The sequence below is a fragment of the Lupinus angustifolius genome, chromosome LG15 (assembly GCF_001865875.1).
Source record: "Lupinus angustifolius cultivar Tanjil chromosome LG15, LupAngTanjil_v1.0, whole genome shotgun sequence".
In the NCBI taxonomy this organism is placed as follows: domain Eukaryota; kingdom Viridiplantae; phylum Streptophyta; class Magnoliopsida; order Fabales; family Fabaceae; genus Lupinus; species Lupinus angustifolius.
In genome coordinates, this window is record NC_032023.1 from 14,268,957 (window position 1) to 14,289,641 (window position 20,685).

General features: G+C 33.4%; 1 protein-coding gene across 1 annotated transcript; it reads right to left on the bottom strand.

Annotated features, from left to right (window-relative positions):
• Positions 1,697-19,828, bottom strand: LOC109327718 (homeobox protein knotted-1-like 2). The gene is made up of 7 exons (XM_019560882.1): positions 19,589-19,828; positions 18,694-18,810; positions 18,419-18,547; positions 13,730-13,743; positions 7,513-7,520; positions 2,522-2,745; positions 1,697-1,858 (listed from the first exon to the last, which is right to left on the bottom strand). The coding sequence occupies exons 1-7, from the start codon at positions 19,826-19,828 to the stop codon at positions 1,697-1,699; spliced, it is 894 nt and encodes a 297-aa protein (XP_019416427.1).

Here is a 20,685-nt window from a genome sequence, read left to right on the forward strand (position 1 = left end):
CGGCCGAACTCAATCCCTATCTCCACCTTGATCCTAATCGAGTACATGAACTTCTGGGTTCTAGATCAATATATATCGCCCCCTCCACAGTTCTGTCATGTTTTCTTCTTCTTTAACTCATCTATTTTATCCTTGCGCAATACCTTTGACGCGCCTTGTCTTGCTATCACGTATTCACCCTCTTTAGTCGTTATCTGACACCTAGTTAAGAGCCATCTATTACTTGGCTCTGATACTATTTGTTGGTGTAGTGGAAGCGTCCTTTGCGCAACATTGGTCATAAGCAATCAAATACAGTGCATATAATAAATAGAAGAGAAGAAACAAAAGAATTTGGTAACGAGGTTCGACCAATTATGCCTAAATACCTAGGAGCGTTGAGCGGCTACCAATATATTATTAGAGAATAAATATTACAAACTCTAGCGCACCCATGGGCCCAAGTGTCCATGAGGTATTTCTATTTGATGCTTATATCTGATGCACATAATAATAAGGGACTTGAGTCCACTATATAATATAGATAGTCTACTTTATTTTAATACTAGACAATATAAGACCAATACAATAACATATTTCAAGCACACCCAACACTAGTGCCCTTGCCAAAGCATTGACATGCATGTATAAAGTTGAAATATTGACATGCATGTATAAAGGTGAAATATTGACATGCATGTCATTTTGGATTGTAAATAGAAAATGTATTTGATATTATTGCACTGATATATAATTAATAAAATAGTTTTTGATATATATCTATTTTTATAGGGAACAATTTATATGAGAACAATGCGTCATTGTGAGAAATGAGAACAATTAATATGAACCATTGGATCTTATTTGAATAATCAAAATTAAAAGATATATATACATTACTATTATGTAACCAATAACTAATTTTTAATCTTATCCATCTATGATTGATTGTAAGACTCATAATTATTATTCTCACAATTCTTATGAGAACTATTCTCACTTAAGTCACTCTCTATTATTATATATATATATATATGTGTGCCCTACTTGATGTCTTTTTTAAATGTATGCATATGGTATTTAATATAGTAATCCTTGTATTAAAAATATTGTTATGTCAAACAACACTATTGTTAACTTCAATAATGTTTGCTAGAAAAAGTATTATAGAAAATGTTAGATTCAACTATTAGAGCAAGTATTATTAAATGTTTATTTTCTATAGTGCTAACTCAGGCATTGTTGAATTCTAATTAGCCACTTACTAAAACAATATATCAAAAATGCTTAAACATGATTTTCTCTTTAACAATATATTAAAATATGATTCTAGTTCCCATAATTTATTTCATGTTTTTTTGGTCTTTATATATTGTAAAATTTCAATTTAAATCCCATTAATGATGTGGTTCATACTAATGGGGCATATGTCGTTAGACCAATTGTGATATTGACACTTCAAAACAAACAACTACAAGAGAGATTAAAAACTAAGGAAAAATCATTGGAAACTAAAATAAAACATATTTTTCATGATTAAAATAAATTTTAAGCTTAAAAAACCTTGCATCATAGTCTCCACTCCAATATTCCTACTTTACAAAGCAAAAACAAACAACAACGGGTTCATTAACACCAAACTCTTCACTTATTATGTGATCAAGGATCGTTGATCTTATGTATGCAAAAGCATTTTAGTAGGAGAGGGGATCCAATATCAGTCACTGTCACTCATGCAGAAAGGTCCATATAGACCTTTTAGAACTGTTTGCATTTCCTCAGTTTTTTTCCAACGGCGCTTCCTTTGGTTTATAAACCAATTGTTTACCTGCTTCTGGTCTAGACCAGTCCATTCAGCTAGGGTAACCTTATCTGCATCCTGTGTCATTGAGGGCGTAGTGAAAATTTAAAAATCAAGTTATAATTACAAAAGCACTAGAAGTCTCTACCAAGCCCTGATTTAGAATGTTGCACACATATATATAGATAGACACACTAAAATTCTAGGCAATTATAAAAACAATTGCAGTTTATGAAAAAATATTGCAAAATTTAGTTGGAAAAGTTAGAGCGAGTGGACCATTCAATTGTGGTCCTAATTATTGTTTAGGAGCCTCCATTCAGGTCTACACTTGCAACTACATTGGTTGCAATTAGAGATTAGTTCTTCTAAAAATTGTCTCAAATTTGGTCCTATACTAATGAAAATAAATTATATTAATTAGAAAATTAGAATGGTATTTATTTTTTGTATTTTTACTTTATTATTATTAGTGTGAAACAAAATTTGGGATATGGTTTGAAACACTATATCCATATTTAAGTTATAATGGCTACAATTTTTACATAGTTGTACTCAACTCAATATAATTGTAATCACAATTTAAAAGCCTTATTTTACTTCCTTTTTTCATATATTAGTGATTTATTTGATTAAACAACTTAATTAAATCATTGTTCATTAAGCTATTTTGAAAAAATCTAAAAAGCATTATAAGAAGTCCAAATAATTTATTTGTATTTTTTTCAAATGCCTACTTACCGTTGGGTATGGCCATTCAAAGTGAACATTCCACCATGCAAGCAAGATTTGCTTTGCTTCTTCGGGTAGCCTTTGCTTCTTCTTAGTTTTGGATAATTCATGCTTCAAACTACTAATGTAGCCGCTATATCTATGTAGAAGGTTATCTTTCAGCTCTCGTTCTTCATTTATCCTATTGTTGTCAATGGCTTCATTCTCCACAATACTAGGACCCTTTTCAGATGCTTCTGTAACTTCATTTATCAAACGAAGACAAAAAAGATGAATTATAAAGCCAAACCACAAATTCAGTTCATTTGATCACAACACGTTTGATAAATGGAGTGGTAAAATGAAAAATGAAACGAAACGAATAGAATTAGCCAATATGTAGGTATACCCACGAGTAAACCATTGCTAATGTTACATCTCACATGTCCACATGTGTATTGGACCGGCTACGAGCACAGCAATAAACCAACTGGTTAGCCAACGCAAGAGGAATAAGAACAGTATGGCCCAAGACATGGCCTAAGATCTGTATTGGCCCACTCTGGTTAACAAGATCTTGGATCTGATATGCAACTTACATGAGAAGACTTCCCTAGTGACAATTAGGAGTCGCCAAAGGTCCATGTATAGACTTCCTAGACCGAATGACTAATACGACATGACCATGACATTATTGGACCTTCCTTCATATCAAGTAAATTTATCCCAATACATACAAATAGAAGAAGCCACTACAAATGAAATATCTCAATTAATCTTGATCTCTCTAGTTTCTCTAGCTATCTTTTGTCATCTATAAATAATGAATTGTGCGTCAGAGCCCAGTTCTCATATCGGTTAAGTCCAATTCATGCATCACAAGGTTGACTCCGACTTGATTCAACCCAAAGTCCTTGCTACCATGCTCCCCTTGAAGGTTAAAGAACAATGTCACCACCTATACCTTTCTCATACAATGGTAATCACTTAAAATCAAGCTTACCATCATGGTTATATCAATGGGTTAGAAACCAATGTCTCCTCCTCCCATAATGCTTTTTTTTTTTGGAAGGTGAATATTTTATTAATGAAAAACAAAGATACAACAAAAGACAACATAGACCACAACACCAAAGCCTAAGACAACACCAACTGAAGAACAATCAAGAAACTACAAACACCTAGAGAACTAATGAAGAGTTTAAACATAACAAACTAAGCTAACAATCAGGTTGGAGACCCATTCAAACCAAGACATAAAAGAGTCTTTGATTCTACTATTGATCTAGAGCCAAGATTTGAACTTTATCACATCCAACAACTCTCCCACACACATCCTCCTGTTGTTAAATATAAAGTCATTTCTACACCTCCATAAGGACCAAATTGCAGCTATCCAAATCACAAGGCCAATCCCTTCCGCTTGACATCCCTTAATATAATTAAGGTGCTGAAACCAATGAGACATAACTGAGGAGGGTAGCACCCTCGAGAGCCCCAACCACCCATATAAAAGTTGTCAAACTCGGTAAGAGAACTAACTAGAGAAGAAGAGATGGTCTACAGTCTCCGGCTGAAGATGAAACCAAATGCACATTACATCATTTCCAACAAAGTTGCCATCTCTCTAGGCAAGGTTCCACTTACTAGGAAGTCTATCCAAGAAAATTCTCCAAGCAAGCGCTTTATAAGCAGACTTGACCGAATAACTAAGAGATGCATCATAAGACCAAATCCATTTGTCAGCACCATCTTCTTTAAGCTGGATCCTATTCAGAATCCCCATCAACTCATCAATCACAAGAATTTCCTACGCGAAAGACTCTCTTCTCCATGATAGTTGCCACAACCACTCTCCATCTTTCCACTCACCTAAATTATCGACCTGAGCCCCCCTATCTGAACACATACTAAAAAGCCTTGGGAATAAATCCTTCAAGGCACACTCCCCCACCCAATGGTCCTCCCAGAAATTAGTAAGTTGCCCATCTCCCACCTCTCTATGAAAGCCTCTCTGAATACTCTCTCCAACTCTACCCGGCCCACTCATAACCCTCTTCAAATCTCTCCACCAAAGTGACTCTGAAGTCCCACCAATAACCCCTCTATCCATTGAGAAGCAATTTGGTCCCCATATTTGGAATGCAAAAATTTAGACCAAAGAGCCTCTCTTACAACGAGTAACCTCCACCACCACTTACCTAGAAGAGAAAGATTAAAGGAATCTAGGTGTTTCACACCTAAACCACCCCTATCCCGATCCATACAAATCGAGTCCCACTAACCCAAACAATTTTTCTACTACCACCTACACTTCCCCAAAGGAAATCTCTCTGAATTTTAATTATCTATTTAATCACACACTGAGGTGCTTTGTAGAATGAGTGTAGATAAACCAACAATGCATTAAGCACTGCATTAATCAACACCACTCGACCTCCAAAGGAAAGGTATCGACTCTCCTAAGAAGTCGTCCACTTAGACATATTGGAGACCATGTTTTTCCACATTGCCTTTCTCCTGTAATTAGCACCCACCAGAATCCCCAAAAATTTCAAAGGTCGAGAACCCCTCTTAAAATTTAAATACCCTGCCATACCATCCACGAAAGTTGAATGAATGTCGATACCATACAAACTACATTTGCTAAAATTCATCTTCAGACCAGAAACGCCTTGAAAAGTCGAATAATATACTTCATAGCAATAACATTTTGTGTTGATGGTTTCCCAATGATATCAGATCATCTACATATTGAAGCAAATCCACCTCAACCTGATCCCTACCAACTGCATACTCCTTGAACTTATGGTTCGACACTGTCGACTTCATCAAACTAATAAGACCCTCAAGTACTAACAAGAAAAGGAAAGGAGGAAGAGAATCACATTGTCTAATGCCACACAACATATTCACCTTCCTCGTTGGACTGCCATTAACTAGGACAAAAAATGAAACATAAGACACACACTCTATCATCCACTTACTCCACTTGCTACAAAAACCCAATTTCTCCATCATATGATCAAGAAAACTCCAAAATGTAGAATCATATGCCTTAGTAAAGTCAATTTTAGAGATTGTACACTCCTTTTTGTTCCTCCGGACATAATCAATAATCTCATTAAGAATCAACACACTATCAAGAATTTGTCTCCCTTTGATAAAAGTAGTCTGATTTTCAGAAATCACACTAGCAACCACCTTCTTAAGTCGATTTTCAAGAACTTTGGAGAGAATCTTATAAATAAAACCTATCAAAGAGATCAACCTATACTCATTCAAAGACAAGGGGTCTACCTATCAAAGAGAATCTTAGAAATAAAACCTATCAAAGAGAAAATTGTCTCTTACCACAATTTTCCCATTTTCATGGAAATCTCTGAAGATGCCGAGAAGATCACCATGCAACAAATCCCAAAGGAAATCTCTCAAGCCTGCTCATCCCATTACTACCAGTCATATATAAAGTGTACCTTCTTCCAGCAAGCGGTAGATCAATCACTCCAATATTTGCATTAAAGGAACGAAAATCAAAGATTTCCTTAGTCCTACCATGACTAGTCGAGCCTTTCCTTTCCTCAGAACAAGTAACAACATTAAAATCACTAGCCAAACACAAAAAATTATCCTGCAAAGAATTCTTCCATAGAGTCAATTTCTGCCAAAGTAGTAATTTAGAGTTTACATTGCAAGGAGCATAAATCGTAACAATATGATAAAGATCCGTTTTGTTTACCCATAAACTAGACACTCCCAGAAATCCTGAAGAGCAAAAGGAACTCATAGCTGTAAATTTATCTTTCCTCCAAATACTGATCATCCCTCTTGAATTACCCATAGAGGGTTCGTAACTCCAATCAAAATCAGAATCAACCTATATATAGACTATTACACAACTCAATAGTGACAACCTCCATCTTCAATTCTTGTATGCACAAAAAATCAACCTTCTATTCTCTCACCAACTTACGATTCTCCTTCTTCTTCACCACCCCCAATCCTCTCACATTAACCGAGAGAATTTTCATGATACTGCTTCCGAACTCCTTCTACCAACCTTACACTTTCTTGTGAACTTTTTCCGCAAATCCAGTTCCAAATCCTGAAGATGCTTATAGTTTTATCAATACCACCAGGAGCCACCACTCCAATTAGAACCAAAATTCCAAATGTCAACTACCTCCAAAAAATATTATCACAATTGAGATTGATTCTCAAATCTAGCCCATCTCCCTTCGTCAAATTTTATGCTTGATTCTAACTATGTTTCAAATTGGAATCTTTAATTCTCAAATTCAACCCATTTTTTAGCCTACATTTGTCTACCAAATCCTTTAATAATGGGTCTTCACTATCTGAACTACTACAACCCTTCTTCTTCCTAAACTCCTTAGCATCTTTTAAAATTCCTAGTTGTACCATGCCCTCCAAGCACACCTCCTTGGACTCCTAATATGATATTTCTGAACAATTATTGCCTAACGCCGATTGTGGAACAACATATGGCAAAAAAAATTGAGAAATAAAGAAAGCTCTTTCCTTTGAATGACTAGTCGTAGAAGACCCCTGCAAGAGTGAAGAATTTTGATCCCATGTGGCAGCTACATTGGACACCTAGAAATTTTCAATTTCGTGTTCCAGCCTAGTAGATTTTGATTCGTCCAACTCATCATCATGTACCATGGGGTCTACCTTATTAATATCAGCCAAAAAGAGGGATTTCCTCCACAATTTAAAATATTTCCTTCCTTGGAAATCTCCATGCCAATTGCCATGATGGAGTGTTGATGAGGAGATAGAATCGTGAGTGAGGATTTTTCTTGAAAGAAGGTTCTGATGGTGCCAACAAAATCAAAAGGGTAATTGAGAATCCGAAGCTTAGACGTTATCAATACTATCTCTAAAGGATTTTCAACTTATGGAATCTCCACATGAACAAGTAAAATTTATATCTAGCATGTTGTGAATGCTACTATTAGGAATAACTAGTGTCAAGCATAAAAATCCAGACCAACCACATCCATGTCTTTCGGTGATAGAAGTTATCATGATATCATCCATTTCCATGTTAACCCTTTGGTAATGATATACTAAATCCATAACAGTACCGCGAAAACACTTTTCGTTGAACATGAGAGTTCGACGTATATCATGTTTGAAGATCTTTTTGATAAATTTGTGCTAAATGATAAAGACCTCATTCCATAAGAAAGTCATTTGTTTCACAAGGGATGAAATAAATTGGAAAGACCACATTGACCTATGACTCAATCTGGGAGAGTGTTCCCTATACAAGGCCATCAAAACCATATTCTTGGATATTGATTACAAGTCAACATACAACACATCATCGATCGTCTAACCCTTAAAGTCATATAGGCGATTATCTCCAAGGTTCAATTAGAGATGCAACTCCGATATCAAGACGTGAGGGTTTACATAGTTTGGGCATATCAACAAACCACTAGGAATTGTTACAGTAATAGTCTAAACATCATAAGGAGTCTTTCACAATATATCTAACAAAAAATATATTGAAGGGGTCCATATGATAGATCTAGATGCACCGAATGATGAATAAGATACTCATCCACAAGATGAAGGTGAAATATTACTTGTAAAATTATGACCAAGGGCAGAGCAAGTGGACTATATTGTAACTTTATCCACTAGAGACAAAATAATAAACTAATCATGTATTCCAATTAAACTAACACTTTTTTGCTTAGGTAGCTGCTGACATGCCATGAATAGAACCAACTTTCTTCTGCCATCACCTCAAGGCTACACTATAGGGCAAAAATATTTTCCAAAAGAAAATAAAGATGGGTGCTGAGAGGAAGGAGGTCAAAAAACTTTTGTCTATAGTGCACATAAGATAAATAACATACAACACATGGCTATCCATTGTGGTGTTGGTTAAGAAATTGACGTGGAATACATAAACCTAAGTAAGCATGCACCTACACATTCATTCCTTCTGGACAAAAAAATCCAGGTGCAACTAAATATCAAGGTCTTCAACAAGCATATCCAACGAGTATTGGAAGTCTACATGGACGTCATGATCACCAAAAACATGTCTCACGAAAATCATATCCAAACTTTACAAGAAATATTTGACTAACTAGGGAAGTATATCATCAGACTAAACCTAAAAAGAACGTTTGGAGTAGAAGCATGCAAATCCCCGGATGTAAATGATCTGTGGGATTGAGGTCAACCTAGCAAAATGTCAAGCTATGCTACAATGTGCATCTAAAAAACAATAAAGGAGCCACAAAAACTCCTCAGCATTCTAGCAACACCCTCTTAATTCTTTCCATCCATGGTGCATCATTTCCTACCATTTTTCCAACTGTTCAAGATAGGGAATGCATTTGAAATGATGAAAAATAGTGAGAATGATTTTAAATCATTTAAAGGACATCCAAGCTCACATTCTATCTTGACCAAACAGTAAGATGTCAAACTATATATGTATCGAACATTGGAAGACGAGCTTATCACCCCTGTTTTTATCCTAGAAATAAAAGGGGGCAACAAATTGTCGCACTTCTCCCATAAAGCCCGACAAGACCTAGAATCGAGGAAGCCAAAGTTGGATATGGTGACATACACTTTCTTGGTGATAACTAACTAAACCATTAACAGAATGGACCATATTTGTGGATGGATCACTCGCCTTGTGCACCGCCTTAAGAGTGGAGGTGATGAACTTGATAATCACACCTTGAAGATGAATACTACCGATTCAGGACCCACCACGAAATAATAACACATACCCCTTCCTCTAGGATAAAATAAAATTGGCATATTCCTAAAAGGAGATGGTATTGAGTTCAATCAACTGTCTGAAAGGGAAAATGCTTTCCTCATTACTAAGTTTGAGATAAAAGAGATCAAGGAGGCAATTTGGAGTTGTGATGGAGATAAAAGCCTCTGGCTTGATGGATTCAACTTTACCTTCATAAAGAAGTTTTGGGAGTGCCTTAAGGATGATTTAATCAAGATGATGGAGGACTTCTACAGTTTTGGGAACTTACCTAGAGGGTGTAATGCTTCATTTATTGTTCTAATCCCAAAAATAATTGTCTGAAGAGTCTCAATGAATACAAATCCATCTCTCTCATTGCATGCATTCAGAAGATCACATCCAAGCTTCTTGCTGCTAGACTTAAAAAGGTGATGCATTTGGTTATTTCACAATGTCAATCTACTTTTATCAAAGGCACGTGCATCATGGATGGGGTAGCGGTAACTAATGAGGTTATTGATCAAGCTAGAAAGAGGAAAAAATGAGATTGTTTCATTCTCAAAGTCGATTTTGAAAAAGCCTACGATTCGGTGCACTAAGATTTCCTTCTTTGCATGATGGAAAAAATGGGTTTCTATCATAAGTGGAGAGTATGGATAAAAAAAATTACTTCATTCAAAATCAGTTTTCATTTTGGTTAATGGGAGTCCTACTAAATAATTCTCTTTGGCTAGAGGGTTGAGGCAAGGGGACCCAATTGTACCTTTTCTCTTTCTAATTGTTGCTGAAGGTCTTGGCGGAATAATGAGAGAGGTAGTGTCAAAGAACATATTCACTAGATATAAGGTTGGTAAAGATGATGTGGTTATTCCTCATCTGTAATATGTGGATGACACTCCTCTAATAGGTGAGTATTTCGAGCATAATATTTTGGTCCTGAAGAGTATACTGAAATGTTTTGAATCGACATTTAGGCTGAAAATTAACTTCCACAAAAGTAGCATCATGTGTCTTAAATTAAATCATGACTTTGTTATGAAGGCGGTTGAAATCATAAATTGTGTGGTTGGCTCTGTCCCTTTTATTTTTCTGGGGATTATTGTTGGTGCTAATCCTTAAAGGCTCTCCACTTAGTCTCCTATCATTGACGCTTCCAAAAAGAAACTATCTCTAGAAGCATAAGCTCTTATCCTTTGATGGTCAGATAACTCTCCTTAAACTAGTACTTTTCTCTTTACCTATTTATTATTTCTCTTTTTTTAAAGCCCGCATTTCTGTTATTGATGAGATTGACAAAATTCAAAGATGCTTCCTTTAAGGGAGGGGGCAGATGAAAATGTATTCAATGGTTAAGGTGAGAGAAGGTTTGTAGGCCAAAAGTGGAATGGGGACTAGGGTAAAAAAATTGTTTCTGTTTAATTTTGCTCTTTTAGGTAAATGGATGTGGAGATTATTATGTGAGAGAGATTCTTTTTGGGTGAAAGTCTTAAAATCTAGATATGGGGAGGGGTTTTTTAGGAATGGGAGGGGAAAATGTCTCTGAATGCTTCATGAGAGGTTATGCTCGATGGAGAGAACTAGGAATTCTTAGCTAAACAAGGGATGGGATCAACGGTAGATGGGTTAATAAGGGTATCAGTAAGTCTTTAGGAAATGGGTCATATATTAAATTCTAGATTGATACTTGAGTGGGAAGAGATCCCTTCAAAAATTGCTTTGCAAGACTCTTTCAGGTGGCTTTAGATAAAAAATGCAATTGTTAATTCTTTGGGTACATAGAGCAATGAGGTTTGGTCTTGGAAAATTTAGTGAAGAAGGTCGTTCTTCGCTTGGGAGGAAGAGAATTATAATGATCTCTTAAAATTCATCCTTAATACTAAGCCTAAACAACACTTGACGATATCTGGACTTGGATACATGACAAAGGTGGAAAGTACTCAGTAAAAAGTGCATATCAACTTCTGCAAAAAGAAGAAGGAAAAGTCGAACTTCTTTTTTGTAAGAAGCTTTGGGAGACTAATGTATCGACAAAGATGAAGTGCTTAGTGTGAAAAATTGCTTTGGATGGAATAACAACAAAATTTAACTTAGCTCATAGAGGGGGTTTAGGAGCATAAGACTCCATTCATTGTGTCCTTTGTGGTGAGCTGGAGGAATTAAGTAGTCACATGTTCTTCTCTTGCCCAATATCCTATTTATTTTGGTAAAAGCTCTATTCTTACTTTGATCTTACTTCCATTATTAATAATGAAGTAAAGATCCATTTCTCTGTTCATGAATTATTGTTTTGGATGGACAACAAGAAAAAACATTTGTAGATGACCCTTTGGTTTGTCACATTTTGGACTCTTTGACATATTAGGAACAAAATTATTTTTTAGAACGTATGCTTTGACCTAGATGAGATGATGGAGTTTCTTTTACTTCATGCTTGGAGTCTTCTTAATGCTCGATTTCCTTTCTTCTCTTATTCTCTTGTAGAATGGATGCGGAATCCTTTATATTGTCTTTTTCATTGTTAATTATAGAGATTTAGTGAATAGGAGTACCACTTGTTCTCCTAATTATTCTTTATCTCTATATTAATAAATCTTCTTTGTAGATAAAAAAAATAAGGAGGAGAACCAACAAGGAACTCAATAGAGTTGTTGCTACTACAATCCTCTTCCATAAACTTAATTCACACCATCTCTAACTAAAAAACAAAAAGTAAAGTGAGGGAGAATAAGTAAAGAACATTAAGGAAGAAGGCTGAACAAAAAGTGACAAAGCTTTGCAATAAGAAGCAAGAACAAAAAACATAAACTAGATGTAAGAGAATGAAACAAAGGAGAAGGAGGAAGGAAACTAAAACTACATGAAACACACCTATATAAACGGAACCTAAGGGAAAAAAATGAGGTCCAAAACGACCCATAAATTCCCAAAACAATCTTGTAACAGTCAAAATTGTCCACTACCACACTTCCTTGAAAAATGGTGCAACACAACTGTCATGATCCACATGTCCAGACATATCTACACACATCGGCATGCGCAAGAAACAAAGTGTGAGGATTAAACTCCAAACAATCATTTGTCAATTTGTTACTACACAATTTATGCCAATCACGTGTGTGGTGCTTTGCCACATGAACTGTTTGGAAACAGTAAGATATCACTGGAAGTTAAATACAATAGATGGATTTTTTTTTCAAAATATGTGATCACAATCAACTAAAAGTCCAACACATATTGGAACGACCACAGGAGATCCAATAAGCTAATAAGCCAGTCGAAACAAAAATATGAAGACCATAAAAAATCATAAGTGTGATGACACGTCCGATTACAACCATGCCACCAAATTGGAGGAAATCATTACATTGTACAAGTCTATACGCATATTGGACCTGCCATGAGCGGCCCAATAAACCAACGAGTTAGACAACATAAGAGGATTGAGAATTGTATGGCCCAAGACAAATAACAAGTTCAGAATCAGCCCACTTAGCTCAACAAGGATTTGTCAAACCAACTTATCGATAGGATAGGAGTATGACATCACAACCTATGTCATTGGACATTCTTTCTTTCCAAAGTAAGTTCATCCGGATATAAATAGAGGATGACATCTCTACTATCTCTCTAGCAATCACATGCAGTCATGCCATCAATAAATATTAAGTTGACCAAAAGTCTAGGCACATGAAGTCTATTTGTATATATAATTAAACCGCAAACTATGTACTTCATACCTGGATGATCTAGAGAAACTAATTCTTTTAACGTTCACAACTCTTATTTTCGACCAAATCTATACATAATCTTAATAGCCAGCAATACTCAAAATAAAGAAAGCATGCAGCTTTATCCAGAATTGGAACTCAATAAAATAAAATTATGCAACGAATCCCAATGGTGTCAAGCACAAAAAGCCTAAGATTACAACTAAATCAAATCATGTATGTGGATAGCCTCAAAAGCAAAAGCGGTAATTAAATTATACAAAACTAACATATAAATTTGGCTGCTGCAAAGTACTAATTAATATATAACACATATTATCTTCATGTGTTGGCAGGAGGATTTGTATGCAAATTTTATTAGATTAATGAAAAAGTTAGAGGCATTATACTGAAAAGATGATCAGCACACAACACGTGCAACCACACTACTTGGAACAGAATCTTAATTGTGTTGTCGATGATAAAGATCATAGACAAGCCACATCTAGTGTCAAGATTACTGTTTATTATATAAACATAATTATAATTCTGAATTTGAAGTTGAGTGGAAAGTGTCTCAAGCTGAGTACTTTAAACACACTACACTTTTTCTCCATGCTCGAAAGGCCAAAATTTTATTAAACCATGACTCATGCACTTTATTATATCCAATGTCTCGTAGGCATCATTATAATTAATAAACTTTAAAGAACTCCTCATTACAGAATCTGAGGTACAAATTGCCTCATTTGGCTATAATAAAATGGGAACGGCACACTATCTGGCTGGAAAAAAAATCGAGTGAAACTACTATCTATTACTAGAAAAGACAATTCTATTTTTAATGTATTTGTAAGGGTAAAAATATAAACCCAACATAAATTAAAGAATGTAAGTATTATTGTCATTTAGTTTTTCTATACATTTTCATATAAATGTCCTCATTATATACATTTGTATTTTGAATTACTGTTAATAGCAAATTGTAGTCATAATATCACAATCTTTTAGAGCTATTCACAACTGTATCACAATTGTATACCTAACTAAACCACAACTATAACTTGTTATTGCTTTTAGAGTATCTTCGTACTCTCACTAATACAATTTGGCTTAGAATTATTTTTTATTTAAGCCAAAAAATATTGACCCAATTATGTTGGTTTTTGTTGATTTATTATTACTTGATTTACTCACTATCCCATATTTCTTTAAAAAATAGAAGCTCATTGTTTTTTTGGTAAAAAAGTAACTAATTAAAATGCTAATTAATAAGAACAAAAGATAATAGACATTTCAATCCCCTCACCTTAATCTCAATATCAACTAATTAATTTTGCAAAGCGAATGTGTTCATTTAAGCATATTTCTTTGTTGATTTGGCATATTTGCGAGAGGCTCAATGACATTAAATTATAATGTCCATGAATTGAAAAATTATCAAATAAACCATACATACATTATAATGTGCATCAATAAAACATAATTATAATATAGTCACCTCATAATATTACACGTCCCATTGTGCCATTTTCCTTATTCCATTACAATTTTAAATAAATAAGTAAGTTTTGTGTGTATGAATTTCATCCTTAAAAATAAATATTCAAATTAATTTTTTACATAAAGTTTAAAATCTATGCATTGATAGTGTAAATTGTTTTTACATTGTCAGTATTATTTGTATTACTTTTGTTTGAGAGTCAATAGTAGTTAACAAATCAATAATGATTAACAAATCAATGGTGAATGATGACTGATAGTGTAAAAACACTTACATTGTCAGTATATATATATATATATATATATATATATATTAAATCCTATTATATGTTATGAATTAGAATTAAAATAAATTTTGATAATGACTAAAGTAACCATAAAATTAGTCATAAAATGCTAATAACATTTAAAATCTCTGTGAACAATTTTAGATTTTTAAGTACAAAAGTGATACAAACTAAAATTGTGATAGATCAAAATAAGTTTTCACAAATTTTTATTATTTTGCAAATTAGAACACTAAGAAACAGATCGAATATCATGCAATTATTAGCTTCACATAGAAGATTCTTAAAATAATCCAGCACAACAGATTTGGTGGGGGAATAATTCTCTCATGTACAAGGGGTTATTAATTATTTGATTTGATACTTATGCTAGTACTACCTTAAAATAAATCAATTACATGAGACAAAATTTTGTGTTGGGTAGAGGCGCGTAGCACCCACGTGCTTGAATTAACATATTCTTTCTTTTGTCTATGAAATAATGGTTTAGGGCTTTAGGCCCTCAAATACACTAATTATGTATTGAAAAATTGAATCTATCTACGATTTTTTAATATAAAATTGCTCTTTTACACCTCTTTTCTTTCCCAATAAGCTATTATTTTACTAAAAATATATCAACCTTCTGAGTTGATCTATTTCTTAATTTTTATAAGACATCATCTAGTAATTTTTATTGTAAACACATTTTTTTTTCATATAGCATTTAGTTTTTCTTATTTGCTCATGTTGAAAGATATTATAATTTCAACTTTCAGTGTTATTATTAAGATTATCATTTAATGACAACATTAAACGAGAGTAAGATTTTGATATTATAATACAAATTCAAGAACAATAACTACTATAATTGATATGTATAATTTACTTCGAATTTTATTATAACAAGGACTAGACAGAGCAGATTCTAGTGAAGCTTCTCATATTGTGTGTTTCACATTACTACTTTATTTGATGTACATTTCAATCAACTAACTTATCAACCATGATTTGTGTGTTTTCTTATAGAGAAAAGAACGAAAGAGGGAAACACGTGCCTAAAATTTTCATTCCACATTCGTTTCTCTAAGAAGAAAATGTCAATGTTTAGTGTGAACTTTGAGTGTGCACATAACAAAAGTCTTTTTAGCATAAAGTTAATATATATAACATCATGCTGATTATGAATTTCGCATATCAATTTTTTGTATCTACCTGATTTAATAATATAAGTATATTTAATATTTACCGATAGGTAGCTAATAATAATTGAAAGAATGATGTTTCATGCTAATTAATAAATAAAATATAAACAAGCAAGTTGTGTAAGAGGTAAAGTTCTCTAGCTACTGTAATATTTAAACACATGTAGATGGTTATTCATCATTATCTCATCCTTCAACTTACTGAAAACCAAAAGCAACAAACTAGTTGAAAGACCTAGCTATTAATGCTTTTTGCTCGTTTGATTATGTGACTGCAGCTCATATTTTTTTATCTTCTACTTTATCTGCATATGTGTAGGATAATGTATTTATTTGGTTGGGTATGTTGATGCTCAGAGGCACATCTAAGAGTCCACTTACGAGTTAGGTTTCAGAGATAAAGAGAAAATTTGAGGGACATGAAATACACTTGTGAAAGGACTTTGAAAACTTCTCACATTCTTCTTTCCTCTCCAAAACTTAACTCGCAAACTCGCCTAAGCGAAACACTCTTTGCATTGCTTTTATGCACATTCTTAATGGTAGAAAGGTTAAGAAATATGAGTGAATGGTGTGGCTAGCGGTGACAGAGTATTATTTGGCTAAAATGTAATGCACTTATTTTTAATAGGGAGGTAATGGAAGTTACTGAGCTGTTGGATCTGATCAAGATGCGTTCATGGCATTGATTCATGTCTTTTACTGAGATGATAAATTTGTGTACGAATCCAGCCATTACATTATATTCAACAATTGATATATTTTTTGGTAATGGGCACAATACTACTTAACATATATAAATTTTGCTTATATACCTACGTAAATTTGCTCAAGGAAAAAATTAGCTACCTAATAATCTTAAAGATCACTACCCTTTACAACAGTTGCTGCATGCATTTAACTTTGTTAAAAGAATTAATTCCTTTAGAATTCAGCTCAACATCTAAACTCCTGTTAAGGCATGGAGAACATTTCCTAGACTAATAGACAGATCAATTAATCCTTGGTTGAAGGGATGGAAAAGAGTCATAGTACTTAAACCTTGGTGTAATTTCCCTATCATGGAAAACATGTTATCATTATAACATTATTTACTGTTTTAAACTTTTTTTTAATAGTTAAATGTTAGTATGTTAGTATCTATAATGAGTGAAACTCAAACCATCAACCTCTTTATTACTTTAACCTTCCACCCGATAACTTACTAGACCCCTAATTATAACTTTTGATTCTGAAAATTTTATTGCCAAATACAACTGCTATATGTTCTTTTGGGTATTTTTATGGTGGTTTCTATCATTATTTTGGGGTTATTAGAGGTGACTTTATCCGGTCTTCTAAATAATTTGCTTTAGTTCTTCAAAAAATTAAAATATGCTTGCCAGTCAACTAGTTTCTTAGTACATATATTAGATTCCTCGAAGAGCTAGATCTTATCATTAAGACTGACACCAAGCAAAAATAAACCACTTGACCACAATGCCACCATGTGAGCCAGTACTTCTAACGTGATTTTGACCTTTTTTGCTAGCTTGCTAACCTTAAATTCGTATTATTTTATGAATATTTTTAGTATTATTTTATTGGTTAAAATCTATGGAACTCACTTCAGTTATAGGTCAGTTTTTCAACACTAGGTGATTCAAAACTCAATCATATTATTTTATTCTTTACCTATGTTAATTTTCATTCATGAATTATGATAAGCTTATCCCCTTATTGAAAGATATCACCATGGTAGGAATTAAGCAAATATCAATAGAAAAGAATAATCTATTAGTTAAGAGATCTAAGAGTCTATTAGAATCATGTTTTTTTGTACTATCAAAGGTATCTTTTCACCTTTTTGGGTAATAAGCTAATTCTCTTTCATGATATATGGATATTCCTCTTAACAAGTGTCGTTCACAGGAATTGAACCATTGATATTTTGGTCATCCTGAAAATCTAACAGAGTCTTATACTACTAGTCCAATATCTTGTTGGTAAGTCTCTCAAGGTAATTTCCACTCAATCAATATTAGATCAATGATAACATTTTCTACTCGGAAGTCTCTCTATGATCTAACATCATATGCTAGTTAAGGTGAATAGTTTAATGAATGAAGTGAAGAATGTTGTATGTTCGATTCTTATTCATAGCAAATTAAAAAGAAAAAAAGAATTATAAGGTGCTATGATGATTAAGATGAAGAATTTCAGTGAAAAAGATTGGTTCAATTCTCATCCACAAGAAATATTAATATACTAATATTTATTAATTAAAAAAAATCTAAATATGAAAGACTTGTTAGGATTAAATTAAAATTTAAATTCAAATCATTAATCTAGTGAGTTAGAGAATTATATTGGGTATCACATTCAACTTACTTTTTAGAAGAAATGTGAAACTGCTAACGCAATCACCACAAGCTGATAACATCTAAGCTTTCTTCTTTTATTAAAAACCAAAAACAATAAGAAGAGAGAGACTAACCAGTCAGTACAGAAATGTTAGGAAGGCCGTTGCGAATGGAGTTAAGCTGTGTTTCCATGTCGTTGAGGAACGTAGTGGCTTCGTCAAAAGGCCTTGAAATATCTGATTTATACTTCACCAATAAATTGCAATACGTTTCCTATAATCAATGCAACAACAAAAAAATAGACTTAGAAATTAGTGCAATATGATCTGCGTGATCAAATTAATTAATCATGTGAAAGAATCAAAACTTAGGGTTTGGAAAAAGATATTGAATTTTGAGTTATCCAAGGAAATAGAGACCATGAAGTTGTCAAGCTCAGGATCAACACCATAGAAGCTTGATATCTGACACAAACCATTGTTCTCTCCTCTTATTTCATCTAATAGTTGCGCCATCTCTGGCGGCGGCGATCCCAACTGAAAATTAAACAAAATTAACTTTGCTAATTAAGTAAGAAAACTGCTGAATTTTATTGCTGATAAACATAAAAAGTTAATAAAGTAAACTTAACTCATTAATCTGTTGAAGAAAACAGATTAACAGTGGAAATAGTGCTTTGAATTGCACTCCATGAATGCAAAGGAATGATAATATTACGATTTTGGGAGTCTCTCCACTTCACGACTACAATTATAGCTGTATTTGACCCACAATTTTTTACAGTCACCATAAATGAAACCTAACAAGAAAGTTTAATTGCTCAAAACTCAAATTGTATAAATATGTTCCTTCGTGGTGGAGTTCATGCTCCATGAACTGAAATTTTTCAAAGCAAAAACGAACTTCCTAGCTAGAGATATTTTCAAAGACATAAAAGTAGAGAACTTTTAGATTTTTGAAGCTCGTACAAGAGAGTTTTCAAAGGCTAAAAATAAGTTTTTGTTGAAAACGAGGAAAAAAAAAAGAACCTGTCAAACAACGATGGAAAACAAGTACATGTGTTTCCTGGGGTCATTGGTTTTCGGATTCCATTCATGATTATTTTTATTTGAGACATGAATGTTCCCAAGTTCTTATTCATTATGACTTAAGTTAACTTTCCTTTATGAAAAATAAAGAAAATACGTTTTACAGTGAAGCAGACAAGTAAAAAAGGAGTGTAAGAACTAAGTAAGTTAGCTAGAGAAGAAAGAAAGCAGAAAAAGCTATGATTAAATTTGAAGTTAAATATATAAGTAATATATAGTTATATACCTTCAGGCAATCGATATAAGCATGTAGAAGCCGAGGAAAAAGTGGGTGAGAAGCAACTTTAGCGCGAAGAGAAACATCTTCCTCACCCACAGCCTTAGACCACAGTACTTCATCTGATGCAGAAGAACAAGACTGGACTAATTGAAGATCCGATGAAATCAAGTTGTGACTGGTCTGTGGTAATGATGGTGGAGCCATTGATGATTGCTCTGAATAGTTGAAGCCACACAGGTTCTCCATTTCTTCTTTTTTTTCAAAAGTAAATTAAGTTCCAGGAAAATTTTATATGCAGTGTCATGAACCTAAGTCATAATAAGAGAGGAAAAAGAGTAGTCATATGTGAGGGATGACAACCGCTACTTGCAAGTTTGCTATATTATAATTGAATTTTAACTTCCTACTTGTATTATATTTCAAATGAGATGAAACTTAATTATTTTTATATTTTTTTGATTGAATATTTGGCAAAAATGCTAAATCTATCTGTGTTTTCTATTTGTGTGATATGTTGTTCCCATTTCCTTGACAAAAAATATATATACTTTTTCAAGACATATGTGTTTTTACACATGTAATAATGTTTGTAGGATGTTTCACCACCAAATTCAATAAATGATTTAAACAAGGTAAAAAAATGTAAATAAAGTAAAATGAAATGATGTACATAGTATAATAAATGTTAGGATAATATACTTTTTATTTTAATTAAAGATAATATAGTAATCATATAAATAACGGGTACCCGCAAACACGAATACCATAATACGCATATCCGCCCGTATGTACTACAAGTATTTTTAAAAACTCGTTTGTAAAACCCGCAGGTACCCATTTGTGACCCATACTCGTGCTCATATGAGTTTTACCTGCGGGTACTCACGGGTACGAGTATTTTGCCATCCCTACATATGGGTTATTGCTAACTGACAAATAGATGTATAAATACTACTCAATGTTATTAACAAGTATTAAGTAAGGGGTTGTCATATCCATATGTATTTGCTAGATACTATCCTTTCAACTAAAAATTATCATTTTAAGCTATGATTCAACAGGTTTGTTTGTTTGATGACACAAGTAAATCAAAATTGTAATGA

Bases quoted from the DNA above. Each gene is read 5' to 3' on its own strand.
- LOC109327718 (XM_019560882.1), bottom strand. From the start codon at position 19,828: ATGGAGAACCTGTGTGGCTTCAACTATTCAGAGCAATCATCAATGGCT. The intron at 18,811-19,588 runs GTATATAACTAT...TTTAATTTTCAG, and splicing joins CTTATATCGATTGCCTGAAG to TTGGGATCGCCGCCGCCAGA. The intron at 18,548-18,693 runs GTCTCTATTTCC...CATTGATTATAG, and splicing joins CTGAGCTTGACAACTTCATG to GAAACGTATTGCAATTTATT.